Here is a 12,293-nt window from a genome sequence, read left to right on the forward strand (position 1 = left end):
ACGAGCAACAGCCGTGCAGAAAAGTGTGATTCTGACGGGACGGATGTCCAGAAGGGACTTCAGGGTGGGATGCTGGCAACAGGGGGCGGGGCAAGCCCTGTGCAGAGGGTGGTCTGATGGCACCAGAACATGGAGGCTGGAGGTGGGGTCCTGGTGGGGACAGCGGGCAAGGCTGAGGGCCCTAGCATGTGGTCCTCCAGAGATGAGGGAGGGGGTCCGCACAGCCTGAGCAGCAGCGGGAGCCCCCTTGTCATCACCCAGGGAACTGGCCAAAGGGCTCAGCATGGCGGGACTTGAGCTGCAGTGCAGGTCCCACCCAGGAGCCAAGGTGCCAAGTTACTAAGGGTCCCGACACCCACACCTCTCATCTCAGTATTCCTGAGGAAATAATCAGAAACGCACGCAGAGATTTACGTACAATGCTGCTGATCACATTATTTATAATAGCCCAAAGCCCAAAATAACGTCCAAAAAGGGGGGCCCAAAATAAATGACGGTGCCCTGAGTGACTTACGGTACCCTGAGTGATTTACGGTACCCTGAGTGACTTACGGTACCCTGAGTGATTTACGGTACCCTGAGTGATTTACGGTGCCCTGAGTGATTTACGGTACCCTGAGTGATTTACGGTACCCTGAGTGATTACGGTACCCTGAGCGATTACGGTACCCTGAGTGATTCGCACTTAGGGCCACTGAACCGTATTTTAGGAACACAAGGGACCACAGGGGGTGCCTCACTGTACAACGTTAAGCTGCGTAAAAGCAGGACACAAAAATATACACTGAGGATTCATTCAACGTCATCACTGTGTGCCGGGCACTGAGCTCAACGCTGATGACACACAGCGGGGAGACAGACACAGCCCTGCTCCTGTGAGACGGGACCCCGCGTTAGAAGGCAGACAGAGGACAGGCAAGGAAACAGATTTCAACAAGCGAAACACAGAGCAGGCTGAAGGCAGGAGTCCCCAGGAGGATAAGCAAGAGGGGAAGAGGGTGGGGAGTCAGGGGAGGCGGACGTTTTAAACAGGGGGTCAGGGAGGTTCCACAGAGAAGGGGGTTGAGGGTTTGAGCCCAGGGTGTATCTGGGAGGACTTTCGGGCAGAGGCAACAGGCAGTGCAAAGGCCCTGAGGAGGCCTGGGGGGTTGTTGAGCAACAGCAAGGCCAAAGCAGCAGAACACTCCGGACAGACGGCGGGAGGATGAGGCGGAGGGAAGCTGGTGCCCCGGGGTCGGGAGTCACGGCAGGGGCGAGACCCGAGGGCGGGCGGAGAGGGGAGAAGCAGGGAGACCAGTGAGGGTCGCTCCGGGGTTTTCCTAACTTTTTCAGTGGACACATGTCCACTTTATAATCAGACAACAAAACGTGATCCAACCGCAAAGAGCCGTGTAGGTGCTGTGCCTGGAGCACAGGGCGGCCCAGAAACTGGCCAGGAGTCAGGAAGGTAGTTCAGGCGATGAGCCAAGCAAGAATCAGTGGCTGCAGGGGCAGGGGGTGGGGAGGCACCGTCTATGCTCCTGGAAGTGATCACCAAGGAAAGCAAAATGCCACTCCTCTTGGTGATGAATAGAATCGCGATGCACAAAACTACAAAAAAACAGAAAAAGAGCTCCCCTGCATCTCAGCGCCCTAACAAACCGTGTTTGACATCTTGCTACATTTCCTTTTGGTCTTTGCTCCTGTACACACTCTGGCTTTTCCTTAAACCCTCTACCAGGCTCAGCACGTCGAAAGCACTCAAGTCCTCACTGAGCAAATACTGGCTGATGAAATGCTCCAAATGCTTTTGGGTTCAGCTTTGTTCACATTGTTCAGCGACATCACAAGCGTTTTCAGAAGACGCTTTAAGAGGCTTGGAAACTGTGGGTGAGGAGGGGAAGGCGTGGTTTGCAATGAGTGAGGTGTTGGGTCTGGCCGCTGAGGACAACGGGGGTTATTCATCAGGGGAACAGCCAGGGGTCAGCTTTGGGGGGCTGTGAGGGGTGCCCAGGCTGCCCCTGTAGAGACACCGAGCCGCCCACCCCACCCAGGGCTCAGGGAGTGATGTCGGCCCCGCGTGGAGGTGGTCAGGCAGCAGCGGGGAGGAGGGGAGTGGGCAGGGAGGCCAGCCGCCCACCTGGAGCCACACGCGTGCCCCCTGCTGCCTTGCCAGCACCCGCTGCACAGATGCAGGTCCACAGCAGAGCCGGGACTTGAACCCACACCTCAGAAGGCTCTCTCTAGCCACGAATTCTCTTCTCTCATCAGAAGCTTAACATATTCACAGGGAGGAGAAAGTCAGTCTTCAGATGCCCGTGTCGACAAGTGTCCAGTTTGGGTTCCCCACTTCGAGGGACCCCCCCCCACAAGGAAAAACGCCCTGGTCTCTCTTCCAGAAGCCTGGTTTACGTGCTTCCACCCTGCAGGCACGGCCTGTCGAGTTCCTCACGGGGACGAGAGACACCAGGACGGGCCACGCGATTTCCCCGCAGCGACGCCCACGTCTCCGCAGCCAGCCGGCACTCCGCAAATGCTCCAGATGGAAACGCTGGGCCTCGCTCATCAGCCGCCCCGGGGCCTCTGGGACGCGGGGTTGAGGCAGGACGGTGGACAAGGCGCGGGGGGAGCTGGGAGGACGGACAGACGGCCGCAAGGAGACACGACCACAGCCTCCTTCACCCGGCCTGCCGTGAAACGCTCTGCCAGCGGGCAGGCCCATAGGCCGTGTTCACCCCACCCCGGGTGCCAGCTGGCCCACACCTGGCTCTAATTCGCTTCTGTTTAAATCAGTTGCTAGTTGGCAGAAGTGAGAGACCTCACCTAGACACCCGGCTCCCTGAGAGCAGTCCCTTCTCGACAAACCCCCGTCAGTCGCCCCCCACCCCCAGCCTATCCCCCCAGACCCCCTGGCCCCCCCAGCCTGCCCCCCCAGCCTGCCCCCAGCCCCCTGGCCTGTCCCCTCAGCCTGTCCCCAGGCCCCCCAGCCTGCCCCCCAGGCCCCCCAGCCTGTCCCCAGCCCCCCGGCCTGCCCCCCCAGCCTGTCCCCAGCCCCCCGGCCTGTCCCCCTAGCCTGTCCCCAGGCCCCCCAGCCCCGCAGGCCCTCCAGCCTGCCCCCCAGGCCCCCCAGCCTGTCCCCAGGCCCTCCAGCCTGCCCCCCATGCCCCCCAGTCTGCCCCCCAGGCCCCCCAGCCTGTCCCCAGGACCCCCAGCCTGCCCCCCAGGCCCCCCCAGCCTGCCCCCCAGGCCCCCCAGCCTGCCCCTGCCCCCAGCACCCGGCTCACCGGCGCTCAGCGTGGTGAACTCCAGGAAGCGGTACTCGTAGGACACGTCTATCTTGGTCTCCACCTGGGGCCTCTTCAGCGTCGAGTAGATATTTCCAGGCCGTCGGTCGTCACGTTTCTCCAGCTTGTTCAACCCACACCCCATCTCAGCAGCTGCCGGCAGAAGAGGAGAAAGAGGATGATCTCTATTCTGAGATGCTGTCCTTCTACACTGTCGTACCAAAAGACCATCACGTCCCAGAAGCAGACATACAGGACCCCAGGCTGGCTGAAATCCAGAGCAGGATCCGATCCACGACCTGCACCCCAGAGGCTCTCGCTCAGGCTGGCTCTCTCGCTGCTAAGACACCCTTGCCAGCCAGCCTGGGGCTCTGAACTGACGCCCCAAACATGCCTGTTTTATATCATTTCTCTGCCCTGTATGAGGAAAACACCACCTCGGAGTGCCTCAGCCCCACTATACTCCATACACGTGGTCTTAAAAAAGGAGATCTAAAAAGCAAGGCCCTGCATAATGGCGTCGGCCCATCCAAGAAAAGAGACAAGACGGTCTGGCACTCCGCGGTGGTCTCTAAAAGGGGATCATAAGTTGTTGTTGCAATTTCCAAAATCCTTTCCACCCTCAACAGTAACTATTTAGACAGATTTCACATTCAGAAAACGTCTTTCAAAAGTAGATGGCGGTATTTTTACAGGCCTTGTTTAAAAGTCGTTAATTCTCTCTGAGACCAAACCGCAAGAACCCAGGGGTTCTTCCAGACTCTGAGAGTCATTTCAGACCAAAATGAAAACTGGGCGAACACGAGCAGCAGGGCAGGAGAAATTGGAAGCAGAAATCCACGTGGGTTGGACCAAAGATCTGCACCCACGGTTTGGAAGGAGAATAAAGAAATGTTGAAACGGCGCACACGAGAGTGAACTGGGCATCCAGTCTTCCAGGGGCTGAGAAACAGGGCCCGGTCTCTGTTTCTTTAGGCAGACTGGCGTTCACGAAACTGCTCCGCGTCCACTCCCCAGACTTCAGCGGGGACTTCAGTTACCCCTCGTGACCAAGCCTGGCTAATCTGTCCCTCCTCCCCGGAGCACCACTGCTGTCATCAGGACACGTTTCACAAAAAACATGAACCGGTCAAGACTATCACAAACAGAAACGCAGCGGCCACTTCCTCTCAGAGATAAGCGTCTCCTTGGGCTCAGGCCATTCGCAAGGTACCCGGCTTCCTACGGCAACTTGGCCAGCTCCGGAAAAACAAGACAAACCTCACGAAAGCAACTTAGCCGGGGAGGGACGATGGGGCTGGCGGAGCAACCACCAGGCGCTGCTTGTCAGTAATTAAAAAAAGTCTGGGAGGATGGATGAGAACAGGAAGGCTTACTTATGCCTTAATAAGGGAACATTAGTGTCCAAAGGGCCAGAGCAGACTTGATTTATGTGCCATCTGCATGAACTGATTACTTGTAAAATACTCTGCAGTTCTGCTGATATAATAGCTGATATGCACTGAGGCTGCATATTTAACTGCTAGAAAGCAAGCCGAAAGGCATCCGCTGGGGCGACGCAGAAGTGGACAGGGAGGCTCCTAAGTGCTAGGGAACAGGTAAGCTGGGGAGATAAGCCCTATCACCACCAGAACAGAACTGGAAATACCCGGAAGGCTTACCAGTCACTCACTCACCTTCCTCCCTACAAAGGCCTGAATATTTGGGGGCCTCCAAGAAAGTGAAAAAAAAAAAACAAACAAACAAAAAGGGGCTTCCCAAGCGGTGCTAGTGGTAATAACCTGCCTGCCAATGGAAAAGACGGTAGAGACGTGGGTTCGATCCCTGGGTCGGGAAGAATCCACGGAGGAGGACACAGCAGCCCACGCCAGTTTTCTTGCCTGGAGAATCCCATGGACAGAGGAGTCTGGTGAGTTAAGGTCCATAGCGTTGCAGAGTCAGACATGACTGAAGCGACTTAACACGAAGGCAAGAGACAAAGAAGCCTTTCCTCAAAAGACTTCCCATTCTTGCTAGCTTACTAGGTAAATTCTAGCACTGGAGATTCCTTCCTTTGAGAACACTCTACCTCAGCAGCCTCTGAAACCACCATCGCCTTCTCCCTGGGAAGGACACCACACCAAGCTCCCGGTAGACCCTAACACTTCAGTATGATTTAATTTCTTTTCTCCAGCACACGTTCCTGACAGCAGGAAAAAAAGGAGGCGGGCGTTACCGGGATGAGTCAAGACAGACAAATCTGATACTGGAGGGGGGCGGTGCCAGAAACTATTAGAAAAAGTCCCATTTCACAAGCTGTGAATTTTCAGCTTTAGTCACACCATCCAAACTTGAGCCCCCAAGTCCACCCCGAAGGGCACGATGCTTGACTCACAGGACGCAGTGAGGCTCTGGGCAGACGCATCGTCCATGTGATCAGACACTGGACCGGCCGGGAGCAGCACTGTAGCCTCAGTGAATCCTTGAGGTCTGCAATTCCAGGCACTCGCTTCTCTGGGGGTACCGGCAGCACCCGTCAAGCAACCGCTTCTAAAGCACTGTTCTCCCTGGGAAGGGAGACCCTGCCAAGCCACCGCCATCAGAAGTGTGCAGTGTGAACTGTTCCTCTCGCGGTCGGGTTACGGCCCTCCCTTGCCGGCTCCCAGCATTGCTGCTTTCCTCCAAGCTCCTCCCTGTGTCCTCCCACTCACCCGACCCCTGGCAAAATAGGAAAGGCTTGGACAGCACCCCACAAATGGCTATTACAGCCCCTACTGTGCTCAAGCAAGTCATGAAACCTAGCTTACGGAAAGGAGGAGAATGAAGGCGTGGCAGTGCCTCCCGTCATCACCCACGTTTGGGAAGATTTCACTATTTCCGATGTGAGGTTCCCTCGCGCTGGAACCCCACGGGGAGCTGGGCCAAGGCTGGCTCTGGGCCTCGCGGGGCAGTGAGGCTGGAGGAAGAGGGAGGAGAAGGACAGCCCCCAGCCGGATTCAGGCAGATGGGGTCCACGGGGCTGCACACGAGGGTCTCAGCCAGAGCATGTCTCCCTCGGGGCTCAAGGTCTCCAGCAGGACAGAAGGTAAATGGGGTGACTGTTTTCACATCTGGCCCTTCCGACATCCCTGCATCGAGAGATGGGGTTGCCGTCACCTCCCCTGAATCTGGGCTCCTGACTACTTCCCACTGCTGCTGTCATTCAGGCACTCAGTCGTGTCCGACTCTTTGTGATCCCACAGACTGCAGCACGCCAGGCTTCCCTGTCCATCACCACCTCCCGGACCTTGCTCAGATTCACGTCCATTCAGTCTGTGATGCCATCCAACCATCTCATCCTCTGTCATCCCCTTCTCCTCCTGCCTTCAATCTTTCCCAGCATCAGGGTCTTTTCCAAGCAGTTGGTTCTTCACATCTGGTGGCCAAAGTACTGAAGCTTCAGCATCAGTCCTTTCAATGAATATTCAGGGTTGATCTCCTTTAGGATGGACTGGTTTGCTCTCCTTGCAGTCGGCTTGCCATTTATTGTTGCCGTTCAGTCACCAAGTCATGTCCGACTCTTTGGGATCCCGTGGACTGCAGCACGCCAGGATTCCCTGTCCCTTATCATCTCCTGGAGTTTGCCCAAGTTCACGTGCATTGAGTCGGTGATGCCATCCAACCATCTCATCCTCTGTCGTCCCCTTCTCCTCCTGCCCTCAATCCTTCCCAGCATCAGGGTCTTTTCCAATGAGTCGGCTCTTCGCATCAGATGGCCAAAGTACTGGAGCTTCAGCATCAGTCCTTCCAATGGACAATCAGAGCTGATTTCCTTTAGGATGGACTGGTTGAATCTCCTTGCAGTCTGCTTGCCAGAGAAAGTGTCAGAGGATGCAGTGCCAGCTTCTGGACCGAACTGTAAGAAACTGGGAGCATCCACTGCCCGACTCTGGGGAAACTTGCTCTTGGAACCCAGTCACCATGCCAGGAGGAAGCTCAAGCAGCCCCGAAGAGAGGCCCACGTGGGGAGGAACCGACAACCAGCAGCACCGACTTGCATCCCAGGGAGCCACCCTGGCAGGCGCACCTCTGCCTCCGTCAAGCTGCTGAAACCACACGGAGCAGAAATGAGCTGTTTCCCCCAAGACCAGTCAGATCAGCAGGTTCCTGGGCAAAATATGCCACTGTGGCTGTCTCAGGCCTCTGATTGGGTATGATGCGTCAGGCCAGAGGTAACCTATACATGAGTCTGGGCCAAATGATCCCAGCCAGCCGCCTCCAGGGCTGAGCACTGGCCTGCGGTCACGAGCCTGCTTCAGTCACTCATGCTGGAAGGACATCTGGAGTCTCTCCAGTCTGGGTCAATGCTAAACAAAGCAGCTTCAGACACTCATGGAGACATTCTTACATGGACAGCTTTGTGGGTGGGTGGGTGACCCACCATCGTGGTTATCCAGGTCATCAAGACCTGTTTGGTATAGTCCTTCTGTGTATTCTTGCCGCCTCTTCTTAATCTCTTCTGCTTCTGTTAGGTCCTTACGGTTTCTGTCCTTTATCATGCCCATCCTTGCATGAAATGTTCCTTTGATGCCTCCACTTTTCTTGAAGAGATCTCTAGTCTTTCCCATTCTGCTGTTTCCCTCTAGCTCTTTTTCACTGAAGAAGGCCTTCTCATCGCTCCTTTCTATTGTCTGAAACTCTTCATTCAGTTGGGTATACCTTTCCCTGTCTCCTTTGCCTTTCCTTTCTCTTCTTTCCCCAGCTATTTGTAGAGCCTCCTCAGACAACCACTTTGCCTTCTTGTGTGATGGTGTGGTCACTCACCTAGAGCCAGACACCCTGGAATGTGAAGCAAATCGGGCCTTAGAAAGCATCACTATGAACAAAGCTAATGCAGGTGATGGAATTCCCGCAGAGCTATTTCAAATCCTAAAAGATGATGCTGTTAATATGCTGCACTCAATATGCCAGCAAATTTGGAAAACTCAGCAGTGGCCACAGGACTGGAAAAGGTCAGTTTTCATTCCAATCCCAAAGAAAGGCAATGCCAAAGAATGCTCAAACTACTGTAAAAACTGCGCTCATCTCACATGGTGCGGCTGCCACTTAGTCACTTCAGTCGTGTCCAACTCTGTGCGACCCCATGGACTGTAGCCCGCCAGGCTCCTCTGTCCATGGGGACTCTCCAGGCAAGATAACTAGAGTGGGTTGCCATGCCCTCCTCCAGGGGATCTTTCCAACCCAGGGATAGAACCCAGGTCTCTCACACTGCAGGATGATTCTTTACCGTCTGAGTCACCAGGGAAGCCCTCACACACTAGCAAAGTAATACTCAAAATCCTTCAAGCTAGGCGTCAACAGCACATGAACAGAGAACCTCCAGACGTATAAGCTGGGTTTCGAAAAGACAGAGGAACCAGAGATCAAATTGACAATATTCACTGGATCATCAACAACGCAAGAGAGTTCCAGAAAAACATCTACTTCTGCTTCACTGACTACGCTAAAGCCTTTGACTGTGTGGATCACAATCAACTATGGAAAATTACTAAAGAGATGGGAGTACCAAACCACCTTACCTGTATGTGGGTCAAGAAGCAAAAGTTAGAATTGGACATGGAACAATGGACTGGTTCACAACTGGGAAAGGAGTTTGTCAAGGCTGTATACTATCACCCTGCTTATTTAACTTCCATGCAGCGTACATCATGAGAAACGCTGGGCTGGATGGATCACAAGCTGGAATCAAGACTGCCGGGAGAAATACCAAGAACCTCAGATATGCAGACGATACCATTCTAACGGCACCAAGAAAACCCATCCAAGACGTCTTCAAAGGCAGAAAAAGAGAGAAAGCCTTTCCCCACTCCTATGGTGAGACAGTGACGAGAGAGACAAAATATCCTTCCAGTTCTCTACTAGAAACGTCATTAGGAACTGGATGCTGACTGGCGAGGAGACTCAGAAAATCACCGGGGGTTCTGAGACCCAACTGCAAGGACAGGACATTAGACACTGCAAATGACCCAGAAGCAAAGACCCTCCAACTGGTGACATTCTGGAAAAGCAATTCTCTCTGAATCAAGCTCAGAAGGAAGTGTGTCTTTGGTGTATATGGGGACCAGCTTCGTGCAGGAATCGTCAGCTCCATGAGGGAGAGAATTTATGTTCCAAGTTCACTCATTCTTTCACTCAATGCAAACGTATTATAAGCTGCTTTGAGTCCTGCCCTGAATTAGGAAACATAAAAATGGAAAGATTGGGTCATGCCCTCAAGGAGACCACAGGTAAAGGAGACAAAGGGATGCAGGTGGTACAGGGAGGCTGGTGGTTCTAGAAGTCTGGGTGGGGTGCAGGGCATTCAGAGGGAACCACTGTGAAATCAAACAGATGGCACATCCCCAGAGACCTGGTTCCAGAAAAAAGAGATCAGCAACAGGACACAATATCCTGTGTCATTTTACGTATTTGTTAAGATTTTTTTATGTGAACCATTTCCAAAGCCCTCATCGAATTTGCTACAACACTGACTCCATTGTCATGCCTGGCTTCTTGGTCACAAGGCATATAGGATCCCAGCTTCCCGACGAGGGACTGAACTTGCCTTCCAGCGCCGCGCTCACTGCCAGGCGGAGTCTCAACCCCTGGGCCACCACAGAAGTTCCACCGTGTCATTTCAAATGTTTGAAGTGTTTACTTTTAAAGCATTTCTAATTTGTGTTTTAAATATTTCCCCAGATGCCCATGAAAGTTGCTCAGTTGTGTCCAACTCTTGGGAGACCCCAAGGATTATACAGTCCATGGAATTCTCCAGGCCAGAAGACTGGAGTGGGTAGCCTTTCCCTTCTCCAGGGGATCTTCCCAACCCAGGAAATGAACCAGGGTCTCCTGCATTGCAGGCGGATTCTTTACCAGCTGAGCCACCAGGGAAGCCCAGATGCCCACACAACACTGGAAAACCACTTTGAAAAGGATCACCTTCTGAAAAGATTATTTTTCAGCTGGGATTAAAAAAAAACCCCAAAACCTCAGTTTAAAATTCATTTTTACTACCAACTAGCAGGCATGTATTTAAATAATGGGGGCAATAAATGTAGTTATATTTTCAAATACAAATTAGTTTCATTAAGAGTGAGTGCTCATTTACTACATTTGCTGCTACTCTGAGGCAGACTGTAAAGCTAATTTTAACAACTGCCAACAGCTCATGACAAGCAACCAGAGATGGTGCAATTACATGCAATGATGCCGGATCAGCTGGCAAACTCATTCTTTATTTCTTCACTCAAATCCTATATTTGAAGGCTCGAGCGTGTTTATTACATCATTCAGGCACCCGAAGCAAAACTGATGATCCAAATTAAGAAGTTTTTACATGATGAGAACATTTTTCTTCACTCAGAAATGTATGAAACTTTGAAAACCCAACCAGCTATTTGGATGGTGTCAAATCTTGATATCCTACAAACCGTCTACGAGAGAAACCCAAGCGTAACTGAAACGGACCCACTGACAGCGTGCCAGATTTGATGCCAAGGAAAAGAACAATCTGTGTGAAAGGGCCGGTGTTATGCTGCTGTTTTTAAGTGTCTATGTGTGCGTCTGCATATGAAAATCCATGCGTTTCTTTTTTCTTAACTGGCAGGACAGGGACCACAACTTTCACAGAACTTTCCTCTGGGTCATGACGTGATGGGAGACATTCACTTTATAGCTTTTCATAGTTTTCAAGTTCTCGTGTTGGACGGGCATTCCTTTCCTAGTTGAAGACATCAAGGCGTATCACGGCCAGCCTCCCAGATGGGGCTCAGTAATCCTCCTGCTCACGAGGGGGCACCCCCTGCACTCATCGGGGTTGGCCGCTGCGGCCAGCGGGATGCAGCAGAAGGGCGGGCGGGCCTGGGGAAGCCTGCTGTCAATTCCGTGCACTTGCGCTCAGCTGCTGAGTCATGTCGGACTCTGCGACCCCACGGACTGTGGCCCGCCGGGCTCCTTTGTCCATGGGATTTCCCAGGCAAGAGTCCTGGAGTGGGGTGCCATTTCCTCCTCCAGGGGATCTTCCCAACCCAGGGATCGAACCCACATCTCCTGCATTGGTGGGTGACTTCTTTACCACTGAGCCACCGGGGAAGCACCGCCTTATTGGGAAGACACTCTCTTAACAGCACGGAGAAGCCCTCGGGGCGGGGGACTGAGACCACCACCCAACAACCACGGCAAACTCCACACCGAAGTGACAGCATCGCTCAGCAGCCTTCGGGCCAGCCGGCATCCTGACCACAGCCTCAGGAGAGGCCCCCGGGCAGAACCGCCCAGCTCAGCTGCCTCTGGATTCCTGACTCACAGGAGCCCTGAGAGATGATAAGCGTTCACTGTGTTCAGTTCCCAAGTTTGGGGGTAAAATGTTACACCGCAAAAGATAAGGGGGAAAAAAGATTAAAAAAAAAGATAAGAGGGGTATTTATCAAAAGCGAACGCCGGGCGGAGACAGATCCAGACTACCTTTCTGCTCTCCAACGAGCGTCCATCACAACCACCCTTAGCTGAAAAAGGCCCCCTCCCAAGAGGCCGCCGCTCAAAGTGCGGTGCTCAGACCAGCAGTACCACCACCCGTGGGAACGGCCCACCCAGGCCTGCCCGTCCGAATCCACACCTCCACGTGATTCAGCAACGTCTAAACCACAGGAAAGCTCCCGAGAGCCTGGACCACAGAGGTGACTCTCCGTCCCAGCTGCCCGCCAGGTGCCTGACAGCTGGATGTCCAGACGCCCAGGCCTTTCAGATGCGCCAAGCATCCCTTTTTAAGACTTCTGAAGAGACAGGAACTGACATCCAGGGTTAAGAATCGACGCCCTCAGAGCAAACCCCATCTCTTCCCGCTCCTGACCTCTCCAACCTCCCAACACCCGGGCCTCCGCAGCCCTGAGTCTGAAGCGCGTAACCAGGGGCTGGGAACCCCAGTCTAGAGGAGGGTGGTCTTTCGGACCTCCTTGGTTTCAGCCCGTTTCTCCTGAACCTCTTAGGATCTCATGTCCCACCTCTCCAGCTCTCTGCTTTCCTCCCACACAAGTG

General features: G+C 53.7%; 1 protein-coding gene across 4 annotated transcripts in view; it reads right to left on the reverse strand.

Annotated features, from left to right (window-relative positions):
• Window positions 1-12,293, reverse strand: part of RFTN1 (raftlin, lipid raft linker 1) — a 225,963-nt gene that overhangs the window by 204,348 nt on the left and 9,322 nt on the right. The window contains exons 1-2 of one of the 4 annotated variants that reach the window (XM_024997190.2): window positions 5,638-5,854; window positions 3,264-3,416 (exon numbers count right to left, since the gene is read on the reverse strand). In XM_024997190.2, coding sequence (XP_024852958.2) covers window positions 3,264-3,416; window positions 5,638-5,842 — 358 coding nt within the window. In that variant the 5' untranslated portion in view covers window positions 5,843-5,854. Of the gene's footprint in view, window positions 1-3,263; window positions 3,417-5,637; window positions 5,861-12,293 lie in introns of those variants that run through there. The other 3 variants (XM_059889685.1, XM_059889689.1, XM_024997191.2) reach the window with 3 other exon arrangements.

Source organism: Bos taurus, chromosome 1, assembly GCF_002263795.3.
Source record: "Bos taurus isolate L1 Dominette 01449 registration number 42190680 breed Hereford chromosome 1, ARS-UCD2.0, whole genome shotgun sequence".
Lineage (NCBI taxonomy): Eukaryota > Metazoa > Chordata > Mammalia > Artiodactyla > Bovidae > Bos > Bos taurus.